Genomic DNA, 19,742 nt, shown 5'->3' on the forward strand with positions numbered 1-19,742 from the left:
ATGCAACACTAAACCATTGTTTATCTCCTGGTAGCTCAGGAGCAGCAGGAGCAAAGCAGCTGCGATTCCCCCCCTCCTGCCTGCCGTACACCAGCACGCTTGCTCATGAATAGTAGGCCATAGTTTGGGCTCAGCCAAGGCCTAACTCAATTCTCACTTTCCATTCTGTTTGTTAGCACAGTGGTACCTCCAGTTAAAAACGCCTCAGGTTACAAACGCTTCAGGTTGCAAACTCCGCTAACCTGGAAGAGTTACCTCGAGTTGAGAACTTTGCCCCAGGATGAGAACGGAAACCATGTGCCGGTGGTGCAGCGGCAGCAAGAGGCCCCATTAGCGAAAGCGCATCTCAGGTTAAGAACGGTTTCGGGTTAAGAACGGACCTCCGGAATGAATTAAGTTCGTAACTAGAGGTACCACTGTATTTTGGAGGACTCCATTATTGTCATGCAGCAGGATTTAATATCTGGCAGAATGCGCTGGTTGAATTCCAGGAGGTCCCCATCCATTTGGGGGCTTGTACTGTGGCTGCCAGCGGGTTAGAAGCCACTGTGCAAAGCCACATACCTGCATGGCTCTAGACTAGCCTTTTCCAACCTGGTGCCCTCCAGATGTTTTGGACTACAACTTCCGCCAGACCCAGCCAGCACAGATGGGAGTTGTAATCCAAAACAGCTGGAAATCACCAGGTAGGCTGGTTTAGGATAGGGTTGCTGATGAAAATCCAGACAGAAAGGTTGCTGAGCTTTTTTTTTGGCCAAAGTTGTTGAGGATATTTGAGCTATTTTAACGGGAAATTGGCAAAAACGACACTGCAGACACGGGTTGCCATAAGTCCAGATTTCCCCAGACATTTGCCGATTTCCACCTGGACACTCCTGCTAACTGCAGCATTCCAAATATGTCCACAAAATTCCAGATGTATGGCAACCATACAGAGCACAGGTGAGCTGGAAGGTGAGCTCAGATCTCAGTGCTGCCATGAAATCACTGAGTGTTTTCATCTCCCTCTCTCTCTACCTTTGAGAGCCCAGATCTGTAAAATGGGGATAGTAATGCTAGACTCCACAGGAGGGTTGTAGTTAAGGCTACCAACAGGATTTATAAAGCTGAAGTCTTTTCAGCACATTGGGGAAAGCGCTGTACAAAGATGCTATGTGCCGTGATTATTTGTCAACACAATACCCTGCTTGTCCCTTCCCCACCAACCCACACAACTCACAAGCAGAGAGCAGTTGCAAACGAGCATCGTTGCGGCTACGAGCGACTCGAGCAAGTGAGCCAGGTCACTTGCTGCGGAGGAAGTAATAGAACAACACATTTGACTGAGACACAGGTACAGTGCTATTACATACAGCGCACGGATCCCAACCCGTGTTTGGCTTCTGGAGCACAGGCAGCCACGAGACCAGAAGGCGGAAAGGCATTAGCAAGAGGCAATTCCAAGTCGGGCAGGGAAGGTCGTGCAAGCTTCTTACGTCTGCAATTCCACATCGTTGATAGACACGGAATTAGGTAGTCATATAAACATGGTGACACGCATGCACATCTGGGTAGAAGGACCTTGAACCCAGGATTCTATAGTCCACGCAGAGATGAGACCTAAGGATATGGAGCAGGGCCTTTTCAGCAGTGGCACCGTAACTACGGAACAGTCTCTCCACGAAGACCCACCGGGTGTCTTCTCTGTACACCTTCTCCCGCCAATGCTCTTTTCCTCTTACTTTTCCTGCAATGCTTGCCACCATTACGATAACGATTCTGATGCTGTTGCTTCAGGTTTTGCTGAGTGCAGCCTGTTAACACTGTACATCACTTGGGGTTGGGTAAAAGGGAAAAAAGCAATTGGTACGCTCTATAAAGAAATGAAGCGAAGTCCATGGCCTCAATTCAAATGAGTGTATGCATTACACAGAGCTACAGGAGGGCTAGCCAGGTTTTTTGCCCAGGGTGAAGCCTCCAGAGGGGAGCTTTTCAGGCTCTCAGGCTCTGTGTGTGCAAATGTGTGGGTGTGCCAAACTGGGTCTTTGACCCGGGTGAAACAAAGCCTCATTCCGCCCCTGGCTTGCACAGCTTTATAAGCTAAATGCTTCCAGGTAGATAGAATCAGGAGAGCTTGATAAAAAGGTTTTCTAGCAAAGACAGAAATACCAGAGACTCTAGATGTGGATTTTTGAAGATGATCTCTATTTTCTAAAAAATATAGATCCTAATGGCCGGTTTCCCCCCATTTGATCCATTCCCAGAAGATGAAGGTGGGATGTGTGTGTGTGACTGATGGTTGAGTCATACCAAAGCGGCCTTTATTTAAAGAGGAAAGGTGGACAGTCGGCATCTAATGGAAGTAGGTTGTTTTTGTGTTTTTTATGAATCTGAAGCTGCATCATCCCTCTATTAATCCAGGAGTTGGAGATGTGGATGAGAAAAGAAAGGGGAGAGAGAAAGAGAGAGGGGGGGGTATGCACTTAGGGAGGGCATTGGTTTAGTGTGGAGGTATCGAAGAGTGGGTTGTGGATCTCCATCTCTCCACTCTGCAGAAAGAGAAGAGGAGTTGTTGTTAATCAAAGCATTCTTGGAAAAGGAAAGGAACCAAATTCCCAGTGGCCAACCCACTCGTGCAGCAGAATCTCATAGAATCATAGAGTTGGAAGAGACCACAAGGGCCATCCAGTCCAACCCCCTGCCAAGCAGGAAACGCCAGCAAAGCATTCTTGACATATGCCTGTCAAGCCCCTGCTTAAAGACCTCCAAAGAACGAGACTCCATCACTCTCCTTGGTAGCAAATTCCACTGCCGAACAGCTCTTACTGTCAGGAAGTTCTTCCTAATGTTTAGGTGGAATCTTCTTTCTTGTAGTTTGAATCCATTGCTCCGTGTCCGCTTCTCTGGAGCAGCAGAAAACAACCTTTCTCCCTCCTCAATATGACATCCTTTTATATATTTGAACATAGCTATCATATCACCCCTTAACCTTCTCTTCTCCAGGCTAAACAGACCCAGCTCCCTAAGCCGTTCCTCATAAGGCATCGTTTCCAGGCCTTTGACCATTTTGGTTGCCCTCCTCGGGACACGTTCCAGCTTGTCAGTATCCTTCTTGAACTGTGGTGCCCAGAACTGGATGCAGTACTCCAGGTGAGGTCTGACCAGAGCAGAATCCAGTGGTACTATTACTTCCCTTGATCTAGATGCTATACTCCTATTGATGCAGCCCAGAATTGCATTGGCAATATCCCCTCTGACCTCCGTGCCTGTCCTGGTATAATTCCTGTGTGTGCAGATATACAATATGTAGTCTGAGTTTACAATGTAAACAAAGTATCAAAGTGGTGATAATAATATAGCAATAAACCAAAACAAACCACCACAAACTGGCTAATAAATATAAAAGGGAATTTACTAGGATAACAACTGGACTGAAGCAAAATAAAAAAAATTCCTTCAGTAGCACCTTAAAGACCAACTAAGTTTTTATTTTGGTATGAGCTTTCGTGTGCATGCACACTTCTTCAGATGATGCACACAAAAGCTCATAGCAAAATAAAAACTTAGTTGGTCTTTAAGGTGCTACTGAAGGAATTTTTTTATTTTGCTTCAACTCAGACCAACACGGCTACCTACCTGTAACTGGACTGAAGATAGACTAATGACCATTCAAACAAACAAAAACATGTTACAATGCCACGTGCAGATCAATACTAGTTCTGCCAAAAACATGGAATGAATTATATGCTCAGTGAACGTTTTAAAGTCTGAATAAATGAACCATTCAACAAGTGGGTAATGTCCATGTATTGAACAGCAACCTGATGCCAATAGAAAAATAAAGAATGTTCAATATAGTTTGTAAAAACTGAACTGGATAGAAAATACTTCAGTTGGGTCTTAGGTTGCCACCACCCTGGTGAAGTTAACGCAGGTGGATGAAAGAGAGAGCTGGGTGAATGTTCTTCAGTAGGTCTTCTTATATAGCCACCACCATAATGAGGTAAACGCAGGTGGGCAAATGAAGGAAGACCTGTGCCTGTCAATACTTCCTTATTTTGTGTAAACTGTTATGTCTGACTGGCCTTTTGAACTGATGGAGCTTGTGGCAAAATTTTAAAAATCCTTCCAGTAGCACCTTAGAGACCAAGTAAGTTTGTCATTGGTATGAGCTTTCATGAAAGCTGCTACTGGAAGGATTTTTTAAATTTTGTTTTGACTGCATCAGACCAACACGGCTACCTACCTGTAACTAGACCTACTGAAGAACATTCATCCAGCTCTTTACGGCATCGGTTTCAGTCGGTGCGGACATGGTGCGTTTGGCCGACCCTTGCCCCTTGCCCACCTTGACTAATTGCAGCTAGCCAAAAGTGATTGCCTGAGTAGGTTCCCCGAGATAATCAATGCCACATCTCAAGAGGGTGAGGTCCTGGCCTACTTGAAAGAGGCAGTGTGTGGCCACTTCTTAAGAAACCCACCCTGAATTCAGAAGTTGTATCAATCCTTTTCCAAATAGCCGGTTTTTGTTTTGTTTTTTGCAGGTGAGGTGTTCAAGAAGATTGTAGGCCTCTGGCTCCAGGCACAGTTGGAAGATAGATTATCTCTAGACATTTCAATCCAGGTTCAGACCAAGGTGTAGCACCAGAACAGCTCTCACTGCCCCGTGCGTGACCTCTTGCACAAGAGAGACAGGCAGTGCAAGCGTGATTGCTTTATCTTTGATCTCCTCTCAGAGGCTTTTGAGAGGACCAACCATGATCTCCTACTGGATCTGCTGTAAGGGTTGGAGCAGGGTCACAGTGATATAGAGGCCCCACTCCCATCTACAGGATTGGTTTCATAAAGTAACATAGGGACTTTGCTGCTCAACTTTACTTGTTGTTGTTTAGTCATTTAGTCATGTCCGACTCTTTGTGACCCCATGGACCATAGCACGCCAGGCACTCCTGTCTTCCACTGCCTCCCACAGTTTGGTCAGACTCATGTTCGTAGCTTCGAGAACACTGTTCAACCATCTCATCCTCTGTCGTCCCCTTCTCCTAGTGCCCTCCATCTTTCCCAACATCAGGGTCTTTTCCAGGGAGTCTTCTCTTCTCATGAGGTGGCCAAAGTATTGGAGCCTCAGCTTCAGGATCTGTCCTTCCAGTGAGTACTCAGGGCTGATTTCCTTAAGAATGGAGAGGTTTGATCTTCTTGCAGTCCATGGGACTCTCAAGAGTCTCCTCCAGCACCATAATCCAAAAGTATCAATTCTTCGGCGATCAGCCTTCTTTATGGTCCAGCTCTCACTTCCATACATCACTACAGTACTGGGAAAACCATAGCTTTAACTATACGGACCTTTGTCGGCAAGGTGATGTCTCTGCTTTTTAAGATGCTGTCTAGGTTTGTCATTGCTTTTCTCCCAAGAAGCAGGCATCTTTTAATTTCGTGGCTGCTGTCACCATCTGCAACCTTCCTTAGCCAATGCTATAAAGGTAAAGGGACCCCTGACCATTAGGTCCAGTCACGGACGACTTTGGGGTTGTGGCGCTCATCTCGCTTTATTGGCCGAAGGAGCTGGCGTACAGCTTCCGGGTCATGTAGCCAGCATGACTAAGCCACTTCTGGCGAACCAGAGCAGTGCACAGAAACGCTGTTTACCTTCCCACCGGAGCGGTACCTATTTATCTACTTGCACTTTGTTGTCCTTTCGAACTGCTAGGTTGGCAGGAGCTCACCCCATCGTGGGGATTCGAACCACCGACCTTCCAATCGGCAAGCCCTAGGCTCTGTGGTTTAACCCACAGCGCCACCCACATCCCAGCCTATGCTATAGAGCTCTGCAAAGTGTCATCTTGCCCTCCACACTCTTTAACTGCATGGGGAAACTGTGGCTCTGTAGATGTTCTTGGACTCCTGCCCCCCTCAGCCCCACTTAGCACAGCCAGTGGTCAGGGATGAGGATATCTGGAGAGCCACCATCTCCCCACTGCTGCGGGGTGCCATCAATATGCCACTGGCTCTGTTTCTCTTTGTCACCTGAGCCAGGTGTTAAATTTAGGCCTGGATTCGGCAATGGGAGGGCCAATCAACGAAATCTGAATTCTGACAAAATGGAGACACTGGGGATAAGTAGTTCTCATGTCTGGGAAATTGACATTTGACTAGTTGTAGATAAGACTATGCACGCCCTGAAAGAGCAGGTATTGAACCAGCATTGCTGAAGTGCCTTTCACCAGCTTCAGCAAAAGGAATCATGCCTTGTTAACGTGATCAATGTTTACAGCTAGATTACTGTAATGCGTTATACATGGGGCGACATGGAAGCTTCAGTCGGTGCAGAACTCCACTGCCTGAATTTCGACCGCTGCAGCCAAGGTGAACCATTTCACACCCACCCTATTCTAGATTATTTCTTTTTCTTCTTTGCTGGATTGTGGGTATTCTGAAGACAGGTTCGTGCGCCAATGCAAAGCACCCACCCATGGCCAGCCCATCTGTGACGCAGTCTAAAGCCAGCTCCTTCAGCGTGTCACCCTGAGAGGAAGAGGAGAAGCCATTGCCCAAAGAGGAGAGACAAGGAAGAGCTTGGTTTGTGGGTGGGGGACAGGAGCTGGACCTTCTGCCGCCTTGCCAACAGCAGCAGCAACACCACACCCTGTACCCCTCAACCAGAGCTGGTACCCCCACTGCCACTTCCTCTCCTCACTGCTGCGATGACTGGTGCCCAGTGCCCAGCATTCACCTCTGCCAGGTACTTGCTGCCTCCTGGCCCTCAACCCCGGCAGCTGCAACAGCATTCTCCTCATCTTGCCCCTGGGCAGCCATCTTTCTCCTGCTTGCCTTCTTCTGGGCAACCCAGGGGTACGTGTGTGTGGTGCTGTGGTCTAAGACACTGAGCTTCTTGGGCTTGCCGATCAGAAGGTCGGCAGTTCGAATCTGCGCGATGGAGTGAGCCCCCATTGTTCTGTCCCAGCTCCTGCCAACCTAGCTATTCGAAAGCACACCAGTGGAAGTAGATAAATAGGTACTGCTGCTGCAGGAAGGTACACAGCATTTCTGTGCGCTCTTGTGCCAGAAGCGGTTTAGTCATGACATGCAAAGCTGTCTGTGGACAAACGCCAGCTCCCTCGGCCTAAAAGCGAGATGAGCGCCCCAACCCCATAGTCACCTTTGACTGGACTTAACTGTCCAGGGGTCCTTTACCTTTACTTTTTTACGTTTTAACAGACTGCCCCATTGCCACCAGAGTCCAGGAGCAGGCGGCAGCAAGCACCTGGCAGAGGTGAGTGCCCTGCAGATGTGAGTGGCAGGTGCCAGGTGGCAGCAAGAAGCAGGAGGGCAAGAGTGGCGCCAGGGCGGCAAAATTCCCTGGGCCGGCCCTTCACACACCACACACAGAAGCATTCCGAATGACATAGGAAGCTGCCTTATATGGAGTCAGATCATTGGTTCGTCTCTAGGCCAACACTGGCTTTACCTGGAGATGCCAAGAAACCGAACCTAGGACCTTGCCATACATACCGGCGCCAGTCCTGGACACTCGTACACGGTGTAATCTCCGTTCTCAGTCTCTGACTCTGTGGAGAGCTGCTCTACTGGTTTGGGGGATTCTCTGCTGAAGGAAGGAGGCAACAGTGTGAGATGAGGGACCTTAGGAAATGGAAACCCCTAGAGCAGGCATGTCAAACCTGCGGCCCTCCAGATGTTTTGGCCTACAACTCCCATGATCCCTAGCTAGCAGGACTAGTGGTTGGGGAAGATGGGAACTGTAGTCTAAAACATCTGGAGGGCCGCAGGTTTGACATGTCTGCCCTAGAGCATGGGTAGGCAAACTAAGGCCTGGGGGCCGGATGTGGCCCAATCACCTTCTAAATCCGGCCCATGGATGCATCTCTGGGTTATTTGTGGGGCATAGGAATTTGTTCTCCCCCCCTTCAAAATCTAGTCTGGCCCCCCACAAGGTCTGAGGGAAAACGTTTGCTGACCCCTGCCCTAGAGGTTCCAGCCGCTTTCCAAAAACATTTCCTTCCCACCCCCAGCTCCTGGATTTACTCCTGTGGTGTGGCAGGAAAGGTTGACAAGTGGGGTGGGAAGATTCAAGGACAATCAAAGAAACATTTAAACATTTTGGCCTAGCATAGTCTAGTACAGGATCAGGATCAGAAAAAAGAAATACTTCTTTGTGTTGATGAGATCATAGAATGGTAGGTCAACTGGTTCAACCCACTGCAATGCAGAAATATTTCGCCTAACATGGGGCTCAAACCCACAACCTTGAGATTAGGAGTCTTGTGCTCTACCGACTACAAAGAAGTTCTCCGAGCAGCTCTCAACATAAAATATACAAATATCCGGTGTGATAAAAAGTAAAAATGACATCAGTTAAGATTGGGAACAAATTAGGGAAATTTTTTATAACTTATCTTAAAGACCATTGTAAAACAGTTTAAATTGTTAGTAGGATTGGAATATCACTTGTAGTTTAAGGGTGAATTCTGGATACAATGGAGATTTAAAAGATTTGGACTGTCATAAAAGATGCAGAAGGAAATAATAAATAACAGGAACCACAAAGGGGAGGATGGAAGTCCAGGAGATTCCTTGGAATCTTGTTTGATATATTTCTGTACAATTATAATTTGAAAAACCAAATAAATCAATTTAATAAAAAATAATTTAAAAAAAGATTGGGAACAAATCGAAGGAAACAGAGATTAAAGTGGGGAAAACCCAACTAAGTTAAAACAGGGTTTTAAAAAGGTGATTAAAAAGACTTTGGAGAATAATCAGGACTATGCCTGAAAAGACATTCAGTGTGAAATTTATCCAGCCAGATGCTTTGAATGGCAACTTTCACCCGCCCCGCCCAGCAAAACATCTGGAATGGCCCCAGGCTGGGGATGCTGGTCCACCCTGAGAGGCAACTGACCTCAAGGGCCTGAAGGTTTCGCCAGAGAGCCTTTGACCAACTCCACTGAGTTAGGCCCCTTTCTGTTCTTAGTGATTGCTTCGCACCCAACTTCCCACTCCCATGGAGAGATGTGGAAAAGAGCACACTTACTCCTCACTGGTTGTGGTGAGAAGCTTCTTCTGATGTTGATAGTGGTGAACTTGGCACGACTGAGCTAGTCGGGAGTCCATGTACTAGAGGGGATAAGAGAGAACGTAAGAATAGCCTGGCCTGGACCAAAACAAAGGCTTACTTAGCACAGCTCCCCATTTCCCACAGTAGCCGAGCTGATGCTGGAAAGCCGGCCGGCATATACTGCTCCCGATACGAGGGGTAATATATAGCTCTCAGGGTGGTGAGTTAGTTGGTGGCCGCTGCATCTTGTGGCAGCGAGTTCCAAAGTTTAACTGCGTTTAAAGAATTGCAGACTTTCGCCTGCCCCTGAATCCTGCTCCCCATTCAGGTTCACTGGATGTCCCCCTTGGGCTCTAAAGTGATGATCTGAGGGCTGTCAGGGGCACAGGGGGCTCCCAGCACCCCCACCCCAAGTGAGCATTCAACCAATGGCAAAGTCACATACTGCACTGGGCTGATGGTATCGGTATTGGTTCCCCCGGCTGCCTGCATATGTCATCTTCTGAGCCAAGTGTACTTCCTTCTGTAGCCTGGAAATGAATTGTATGATGTTTTTTTTTACAGATGGCAAACAAGCAACCCCACAGTCTGCAATTTGAATTTTGGCACACGTTTACAGCATCACCACAAAAGCTCTTGTGAGAACACCCTCCCTGCGTAGTTTTCATAGTCCTGCTTTTTAAACTTGGGGAGGCCACATTTCCTTCTGTGTGGAGGGAGGTCAGTTATCTTTCCACAAGGGTCAACATTGATGCCAAAGTCCAGCATCGCCTGAGCTCTGCGAGTGCGGCTTTCTCCCGATCGAAGTGCAGTGTTTCAAGACCAGGACATTTGCAAGGAAACCAAAATGCTTGTTTACAAAGCTATTGTACTACCAACCTTACTGTATGCTTGTGAAACATGGACCACTTACGGGTGAAACTCGGAAAATTAGAATATCGTCAAAAAGTGCATGTATTTCAATAATACAACTTATTATTTTTTCTTTTTCTTTTAATTTTTACAAATGTGTTCTTTTGGAAATTTCACAGTAACAAAACAAATAGTTACAATAATAAAAAATAAACAAAAATAAACATCGCTATTACATTTCATTAATTCCATTCCATTTATAATTGACCTGCCTAATGACAGATAATTACAATTACAACAAATAAAGGCTTGACATATCTTGCTTTGCATGTCATGCATCTATCTCATACATTGGTTTTTAAGTTGCATTACTGAAAAAATGCACTTTTCAATGATATTCTAATTTTCCGAGTTTCACCTGTACAAACATCATCTCTAACTCCTTGAAAGATTCCATCAATGGCATCTCCGAAAATTTTTACACATCAGTTGGGAAGATAGGCAAACTAATATCAGTGTACTGGAAGAAGCAAAGATCACCAGTCTCGATGCAATGATTCTTCAACATCAACTTTGTTGGACTGGTCATGTTGTGCCGATGCCTGATTATCATATTCCAAAGCAACTACTACTCTATCCCAAACTTAAAAATGGAAAGCCCAATGCTGGTGGTCAACAAAAGAGGTTTAAAGACTGTCTCAAGGCAAATCTTAAAAAATGTAGTATAAACTCCGACAACTGGGAAACACGCTCCAGTTGGAGAACAGCCTTTACCAAAGGTGTCATGGACACCTGAACTCAGAACGCAAGGGAGAAATGTGCTAAGAGGAAGGCACGTTTGGCAAATCCACACCGTGATCAACTCCCCCCCCCCCCGGGAACCAATGTCCTTACTGTGGAAGGACGTGTGGATCCAGAATTGGCCTCCACGGTCACTTACGGACTCATTGTTAAAACCGTGTTCATGGAAGACAATCTTACTCGGCTACGAGTGATTGCCAAAGAAGAAGGGAGGGAGATACTGGTACTTTGCTTGCAGCATATGGGCCTTTTGAGACCAGATTGACAAAAAAAGAGTGCCCTGGGGCATGTGCAGAGTGAAAGAAATGGCCGATAACTTTCGCAAAAAGAAAAAAAAGACTTCTAGATATGGTGTGAGCCCTGCCCCAAGGTGGAGTGATGCTAGAATGTTGCTCTTTGGCTAGAAAGTTCAAACCCCCATTCAGTCGTAGAATCCTAGAATTGTAGAGTTGGAAGGGACCCCAGAGGTCCTTTAGCCCAACCCCCTGCAATGCAGGAATCCGGCCCATGGCCCTCGCCATGAAGTTTCTCATCTACCTCAAAGGTTCTTTACTAGGGTAATCTGGGGGTAGGGTGGGGGAGACAATGTACGCAACCCTGACAGGAAGGACAATTAAAAGATATAATAAATAAAAACATTAGAAGAAGCAAGCTCTGGGAATGTTGGATCAAAGGGCAAGACCACATTCCTTCTTCTCTCTTTTGGCCTTCTGTTGCGGTACCCATTTTATTCGTCGCTTCATCTCTTTCACAAAACCTTTTTGTCTCAGAACTGTTTCATCATCCCGTATGGAAGCCAACCCTAAGTAACTGTGTTTCCGCCTATCTAATCTCATTCCCTTTATTTCAAACGCTCAATGTTGGAAGTGCCTATGGCTATCTAGCAAAAACAAAAAAACACACCCTAAAGCAACTGTATATCAAGATGCTGCAAAAAAACCCTAACAAACTCGAGAATTTGGTTTTCAAAACTGTCTAGCTTGTTTGGGTCAATTATCATTTAAAGGAGCTATAAAAACAAAAGCAATCCCTCACATGAATGCTCAACATTTAAAAACAAATGCAATTAACTATGTACAAACTGCATATAAACTTGTGTATACTAACTCAAATTGGAAAAAAAAACACAGCCTGCAGAGATCTCACATTAATAGGTAAATGAAATTATGGTCTGAAGGCAACAAATTATAGATTTTCTACAGAATCATACTTGGGCATTGTGGATGTGTGATAAGAAATCAAGGACTTGTGTTATGCACAATAGCAATGTATCAGCAGAATTGGGGGAGTCCCAAGGTTTGGAAGAGTTCAAAATACATTTAAAGGGGGGGGGATGTAATTGTGATGATGGGAACCTGGCAACTCTAATGTATACTGAACATGCTCCGTATTCACAAAATACTGGATGTTGGGTTGCATAAAAACAATAAATTTAAAGTGCATTGCTTCTCCCCAGAGAGAATCCTGGGAAATTCAGTTCACCGCTGGCAGCGCTAAAAATTTTCCGCACCGTTGATAAACTGTGGTTCCCAAAATTCTTCGGGGGGGGGGGATCATGTGCTTCAAATGTGTGGGGCAGGATTCGAGTAAGTCGCTGTGTGCATGGAACCAGTTTGGCTTGTGTAACAGGACTCCCACACCCACCATGCCCCCCAGTTCTGCTCTGGAGGGTTGGGAGAGATCCCAGAACGGGTTTAGGAGGTACAGGGGGAAGAGAGGAGGGAATGTCCCATTGTGCAAGCCAACCTTATTCCTTTTGGCTCGCAGAACTTTGTAAAGTAGGCCTACCAACGACATTGTTGTGCTAAAATAATAATAATAATAATAATAATAATAATAATAATAATAATAATAATAGCAAATATGGGGGAAGGACATTTCCTACCTGTACCAGCACATAGCAGCAACTACCAGTCCGGAAACCCCTGTCACTGTGCACATCACCACGAGAGCTGTAAGGACCACAATTAACCCTTTGAGTGTCAGATATAAAGGAGAATGTCTAGAAACAAACGCATAAGGACAGAAGAGCCGCCTGCAGGATCAGACCAGTGGCCCATCTGATCCAGAGTCCTGTTCTCACAGTGGCCAGCTGCAAACAGGAGACCTAAGCACAACAGAACTCTCCCTTCCTGCGATTTCCAGCTACAGTGGTACCTTGGTTCTCGAACGGCTTAGTTGTCGTACCGAACGGCGCAAACCCGGAAGTAAGTGTTCCGGTTTGCGAACGCTTTTTGGAAGCCAAACATTTTTTGGAAGCCGAATGTTCGACGCAGCTTCCACTCAAATGCAGGAAGCTCTTGCAGCCAACTGGAAGCCGCGCCTTGGTTTTTGAACGGTTTCGGGAGTCGAACGGACATCCGGAATGGATTAAGATTGAGAACCAAGGTACCACTGTACTGGTATTCAGAAGCATCCAACCTCCCAACAGTGGAGGTGGTCTATAATGGACGTAGCCAGGATTTTTGTTCGGGGGGGTGGAGGGCAGAACCGACATGATTGGTCAGTTAGTTAAGTATTTCTATTGCTTTGCTTGATCTAGGGGGGCAGCTGCTATGCCCATGGAGTGTGCCTTATGGGGTGAAGTCAAACCACTGCATTAGCAACACAAAAGCAACCTCCCCAAGAGTATGGAGGTCCTGGGCTGCCCAGATGACAAGACCACCCTCTCGGCCTCACTGATGTGGTCCAAAGGAAAGCAGAGCAAGATGATTCCATCAGCTTGGTTGCAGGAGTTGCCAGGAGGCAGCGAACAAGGTGCCGTCCAACTCTCTTAGGGACCCCACTCTGGATTTGCGTAGGGTTTACGCCTTAGACTTTTCTTCTCCCGCAAAGCAACAGAGGTTTAGGATCACAGCTTTCCGTCTCCTAGATGGGCTCCTTTCCCAGGTGGGTGAGCCCCACCTGCCCCCTCTACAGCATGTGCAAAAACCGTCTTCTTGACTGGTTGACCCACAATTGGTCTCATCCGCTCAGTCCACTGAAGCCTGGGGAGGACCCTAACTCACCGAGGGTTTGAGACCCGTCGGCTCCCCTCACCTGATTTAGCCAGATTCAGGTAGGTAGCCATGTTGGTCTGATGCAGTCGAAATAAATTTAAAAATTGTCCAGTAGCACCTTAAAGGTAAAGGGACCCCCCTGACCGTTAGGTCCAGTTGCGGACAACTCTGGGGTTGCGGCGCTCATCTCGCTTTACTGGCTGAGGGAGCCGGCGTCCAGCTTCTGGGTCATGTGGCCAGAATGAGTAAGCCGCTTCTGGCGAACCAGAGCAGCGCACGGAAACGCCATTTACCTTCCCACCGGAGCGGTACCTATTTATCTATTTGCACTTTGACGTGCTTTTGAACTGCTAGGTTGGCAGGAGCAGGGACCGCGGGGATTCGAACCGCCGACCTTCTGATCGGCAAGCCCTAGGCTCTGTGGTTTAACCCACAGCGCCACCCGCATCCCTTAGAGACCAACTAAGTATGTTGTGTATAAGCTTTTGTGTGCATGCACACTTCTTCAGATATGTTTAGCCAGCCACTCAAGGCTGTTCCCAGGTGTGGCTGCTGTCACATCCTGGCAGCTTATAGGAGCCACAGGTGAGAGCTGAGTGCAGGGTGGGGGGACCAAAGGTGGACAAACCACCCTAGAAGAAGCATGATGTACCCTCCTTCCCACCAGAGGTACAACCCCTCCTCTAACACCCCTTGCACTCCAACATACCATCTAACCCTCTTTTAAAGCCATCCATTTGCTACATCCCACATTCTGCTCTCCAAGCAGCCCAGTTCCATTATCTGCCTCCCCCCCCCCCATCTTGACAGAATCACTTCTACTCACTAAGTGACACCGCTTTGTTCAGACTTGTAGCCGGAGGTCGAGACCTTTGCTTGAAATCCACTTTCACTCTTGTCGGGGGCATAGTGGCTGAGACTGGGGTGTCTTCATATGACTTGGAAGAATCTGGAGTGCCGCTCACGGAGTAGGAGGCATTTGGGGGGAAAGAGGTGGGGAAGGAAGTGGGGGAGCTGGGTGGTTCAAACCCCTCCATGCTGCCTGAAAAGCAAGGTGTCAATATAAATAAAGTCTTCTTATTTATGGAGCTCTCGTCCTGATTTGCTTGTACAAAGCTTACAGGTGAAACTCGGAAAATTAGAATATCGTCGAAAAGTGCATTTATTTCAGTAATGTAACTTATTATTTTTCTTTTAATTTTTACAAATGCTTTCTTTTGGAAATTCCACAGTAATAAAACAAATAGTTACAATAACACAAAAATAAACATTGCTATTACTTTTCATTAATTCCATTCCATTTATAATTGCCCCTCCTAACGACAAATAATTACAATTGCAACAAATAAAGGCTTGACATATCTTGCTTTGCATGTCATGCATCTATCTCATATATTGGTTTCAATATATTTGCTCATCCCAGATTTTTCAGTGCACTGTCCCTTTCCAAACCACTCGAAGTCTGATGTTGTGGTTTTAAGTGGATAGGTTACACTAGGACGACAGAAGCTCTTCAACTGCATAAACTTAGACTTCTAGTACTGTACATACTTGCACCTTGCAAATAGTGACAGTCTGGAGACTCTGGAGGCACCTTAAATAAGTTGGAAATTCTTTTCCCTTACTACCTGCCTTATATCACCCCCTAGTGGAACAGCTGAAAAGGCTCCCTGAGACACTTAGACCAGGCATAGGCAACCTTGGCTCTCTAGATGTTTTGGAACTACAACTCCCATGATCCCTAGCTAACAGGGCCAGTAGTCATGGATCATGGGAGTTGTAGTGCAACTGTGAACTACACATGAGTTGTAGAGTCAACAGTGTGATGCAGCAGCTAAAAAAGCCAATGCAATTCTGGGCTGCATCAATAGGAGTATAGCATCTAGATCAAGGGAAGTAATAGTACCACTGTATTCTGCTCTGGTCAGACCTCACCTGGAGTACTGTGTCCCGTTCTGGGCACCACAGTTCAAGAAGGATACTGACAAGCTGGAACTTGTCCAGAAGAGGGCAAACAAAATGGTCTAAGGCCTGGAAATGATGCCTTATGAGGAATGGCTTAGGGAGCTGGGTATGTTTACCCTGGAGAAGAGAAGGTTAAGGGGTGATATGATAGCCATGTTCAAATATATAAAAGGATGTCATATAGAGGAGGGAGAAAGGTTGTTTTCTGCTGCTCCAGAGAAGCGGACACGGAGCAATGGATTCAAACTACAAAAAAGAAGATTCCACCTGATCATTAGGAAGAACTTCCTGACAGCAAGAGCTGTTCGGCAGTGGAATTTGCTACCAAGGAGTGTGGTGGAGTCTCCTTCTTTGGAGGTCTTTAAGCAGATGCTTGACAGGCATATGTCAAGAATGCTTTGATGGTGTTTCCTGCTTGGCAGGGGCTTGGACTGGATGGCCCTTGTGGTCTCTTCCAACTCTATGATTCTATGATTCTAGTTCCAAAACATCTGGCGAGACAAGGTTGCCTATGCCTGACTTAGACTGAAGAGCATGGTCAATATGCTTTGAATAAATCAACAAGGAACCAGTTACTAGAACCAATATGTTTCAAATGAGGCTCTTCTTCAGGGAAACCATTCAGAACAACCAATCTGAATCTCCAGGAGAACCCCTTCATCGAAGGTAAAGAGATGTGGTCCAGGGAGCTATCAAAAAGGGACTGATGGGAAAACGTGTCGTACTTAACAGTGGGATGACCACCTGGGCTGTTTTTCCTTCGTATTCTCCCCAGCCCCTTAAGTTTAAATAGTTCATATGGCGGTCATAGTTTCTAGCCCTCAGGACAACACTAGGGGTAAGCTAAACGGTGGCCTTCCCAGATGTTCATGGACTCCAGCTCCCATCAGCACAGCCGGTGGGTCTGGAATGCTGGGAGTGAGCTTGATGGACCAATCCTCTAACTTGGTATAAGGCAGCTCCCTATGTTTGGCATGCTGGGAAAAGGGGTGTGTTTGTTGGCTTCGCCTACCAGGCCAAGTGGTCTCCATGTCTGATGGCTTCAGCCCTTTCTCATGCTTGGCCAGGAGGGAAAGGATGAGAGCGAGCAGGTCTTTAGGCTTCTTCTGGCCTTTTGTTTTGCTTTCTAAAAAAAGAGAGAAGGTATTGAGAGAGAAAACCAGGCCTTTAGTCACAAGCTGCACGGCGGGGTGAGCTCCCGTTGCTCCGTCCCAGCTCCTGCCAACCTAGCAGTTCGAAAGCACGCCAGTGCAAGTAGATAAATAGGTACCGACCGCTGTGGCGGGAAGGTAAACTGTGTTTCTGTGTGCTCTGGTTTCTGTCACGGTGTTGTTGTGCCAGAAGCTTGTTAGTCATGCTGGCCACATGACTTGGAAAAGCTGTCTGTGGACAAATGTCGGCTCCCTCGGCCTTAAAGCAAGATGAGCGCTGCACCCCATAGTCACCTTTGACTGGACTTAACTGTCCAGCGTCCTTTTTTTTACAGAGCCCCTCTCTGCTCCCAGTCTTCTCAGCCATTCAGCTGTCCCTCTAAAGCCCTTGGCGGACTCTTCCCCAGGTCCCTCCCACCTCCCCACAGACCTCACCATGCTTAGGGACCTTCTTCTGCACGCAGTCTCCACTAGAGTTCTCCTCATAATTGGGGAAGCAAGGGCCACAGGTAGGTGCCCCTTCCGGCCCGCAGCCCAGACGTTGACGGAGCAGACAGTTGACTTTGTACTTGGGTGGGCAGAGGGGGTCTGGGAGAAAAAAAAAGGCATGGTTTTCTTTTTAAAAAAGTTGCAACAGGGGCAACCCAGATGCACCAACCGGTATTGTTAATGCGTAGAAGTTTTATCACATCTCTGTCTTCAGCATTTCCTATTGAACAAAGATCCTCTCTTGTTATTTTTTCGTTTCAATGTGCAAAAGTGTAAGCATAGTCAGAACACAGGACTGCCACCTTCTTTTTCCTCACCCAGGGCACCTACGGGCTTCACAAAAGCAGGAATCAAACAGGTAGAGAGCATTTACCACCTCAGTATCTCTGTATGGGGAGGAACTGCACCTGTTGAACGGTTGCCTGTCACAGAGCTGTTAATCTCTGAAGGAAACAAAGCGAGGGAAGAGTCAGCGTCGTCTTCTTCTTTTTCTCCAAAGGGGTGGGTACACGAAGCAGGGAGGGCTAGGAGTTTGGGGAAATTGTATACAGCCGGCAACCAGGACGTCTTTGTCCTTTAACAACAGGGTCGCGCCAATGAAGGTGAAAAGCAAGATGTCCAAAGTTACCCAAAAAGGGGAACGGGTCTAGTGCTTTAGACCAGAGGACAGAATTCTGGGCGAAAAGCAGTCAGGAATTAATCTGAGCCTGGGCTTTGATGCCAGGATTCATTTTTGGAACGCACCACAGTATAATAATCAGGGCAAGAGCATGTACAGAGTGCCCCCACTCTCATCTCACCCAGCCCCGAGACCAATTTGGCATTTAGCTGAAAGGGGCTTCGGGTCCGATGGGATGGATTATAAACAGGCACCACTAATAAGTTCGTAGAGCAAAAGGTTCAGAAAGGGCTGGTGCCAAGACTCCCGGGTTCCCTAGCACCAGAGCCGGGTCTGCGCTCTAGGGGACCTCGCGTATTATGCTTTGACATTCAACCTCCGGTCCCCTTTATCTCCTTTATTGTTCTCCTGCTCGCCCCCCCTCGCCCCCATATTTTCCTCCGCTCTAATGGGTTGGATATTTATCCCCCTTCCCCCCCTTCCTCCTTCCCCACATCTTCCCCTTTCTTCTCCTGTTTTCACCTGTCACTCACATCCATTTCTGCTCCCATGCCCTCCTCCCGCGCTATCCCCACCATTCTGCATCCTTCGCCCCCCCCACACCACCCAGCCAGGTGCCCCCCTCACCTGCTTCCCAGCTGGCCCCCGTAGCTATCAGGGCGGCGAGGAACCCCAGCCATCGTATCGCTTTGCCCTGCATCTCCTTTCAAGATGAATCAGGGTGGGTGGGGTGAGCAAAGCCTTCCCCCCACCCCAAACCAGTTATCGCAGGGGGTTGTCCCCCCTTTGCAGCTGCTGGCATGTAGTCGGGTCCGTGAGAAGACCTGGCGCTGGCCGGGAGAGGGACTGCGGATCTTTATGAATGAACTAAGGATGGGAGGGTGTAAGGAGTGGGGTGCGTGGGGCGGCGGGAGAGAGAAAGGCAGGAATAGAGAATTAGATAGGTGGAAGGAAAATGCTGAGTGCTTGTCAAGGTGGGGGCGGAATGGGGGACAGACTTATTGATGAATAGCTGGATGGATTGACAGGTCGATTGGAGACAGGGATGGAGGCTTGTATAGCAGATATAATGGATATGAGTCAATGAAAGTACAGATGGGGGTTTAGAGATCAGGTAAGTGCCAGGCCCACAGCTGGGAGATGTTTTGCTCCCCTTGTACATTTTGGCGCACATACCATGAAAAAAAAATGTATACTGTAAATGCTTTCAAGAATCCCGAGGCCGCCCTCCCAGCTTTTTAGTCTAATATTTTGGAAGAGTGGTAATGTTTACTTGTTTAATTTCTTGCAATTGCACCCCACCTTTACTCCAAGGAGCTCAAGGTGGGATACACGGCTCTTCCTCCTCCTCATTTAACCCCCCACAACAACCCTGTGAGGTAGGTCAGGCTGAGAGGCTGTGGCTGGCCCAAGGTCACCCAGTGAGCTTCATGGCAGAACAGGGATTTGAACCCACGTCTCCCAGGACCTAATCCCTACACCACACTGGCTCCAACAAAATGGATTTCTTAATCTAAAATTTTAGGGATAGGACTGTACACTTTTTTGTGTTTGTTCTTTAAGAAACATAAGGATTAATTTCCTTTCCCCCCTAAAAGCTTCAGGTAATATTTGCAAAGCCTTTGGATAAGAATATTGCTTTAAACACAAAACATGAACTTAAAAGCGATGGCAGATGCACACACAAGCAGGCATCCCTGTGTGATTCATCTAGGGATTTCTTAATGCAGTTTGATACAAAACATATTTGCATTTCTGGAACAAATGCCCAAACAATGACGTGTTTATGTTCCATGAGCTTGCTCCTCCCAAGA

The 19,742-nt window shown here is 47.0% G+C and overlaps 1 protein-coding gene across 1 annotated transcript; it reads right to left on the minus strand.

The window, feature by feature from the left end:
- Positions 1–1,075: 1,075 nt before the first annotated feature.
- Positions 1,076–18,643, minus strand: LOC118076088 (neural proliferation differentiation and control protein 1-like). Its single transcript, XM_035098630.3, has 9 exons — positions 18,556–18,643; positions 17,256–17,408; positions 16,682–16,795; positions 14,531–14,746; positions 12,591–12,657; positions 9,498–9,582; positions 9,029–9,111; positions 7,489–7,582; positions 1,076–2,528 (listed from the first exon to the last, which is right to left on the minus strand). Exons 1-9 carry the CDS (start codon positions 18,626–18,628, stop codon positions 2,463–2,465), a joined length of 951 nt encoding a protein of 316 aa, XP_034954521.1. The 5' UTR covers positions 18,629–18,643; the 3' UTR covers positions 1,076–2,462.
- Positions 18,644–19,742: the final 1,099 nt, after the last annotated feature.

Source organism: Zootoca vivipara, chromosome 2 (assembly GCF_965207765.1).
Source record: "Zootoca vivipara chromosome 2, rZooViv2.hap1.1, whole genome shotgun sequence".
Taxonomy (NCBI): Eukaryota; Metazoa; Chordata; class Lepidosauria; order Squamata; family Lacertidae; genus Zootoca; species Zootoca vivipara.

What these genes read in the sequence shown, in the direction of transcription:
- LOC118076088 (XM_035098630.3), bottom strand. Translation starts at nt 18,628, where the DNA reads ATGCAGGGCAAAGCGATACGATGGCTGGGGTTCCTCGCCGCCCTGATA. An exon ending in GAACAAAGCGGTGTCACTTA is followed by an intron (nt 12,658 to 14,530) that starts GTGAGTAGAAGT and finishes TGGTCCTTACAG; the next exon opens with CTCTCGTGGTGATGTGCACA. An exon ending in CTCACCACAACCAGTGAGGA is followed by an intron (nt 7,583 to 9,028) that starts GTAAGTGTGCTC and finishes TCCTTCCTTCAG; the next exon opens with CAGAGAATCCCCCAAACCAG.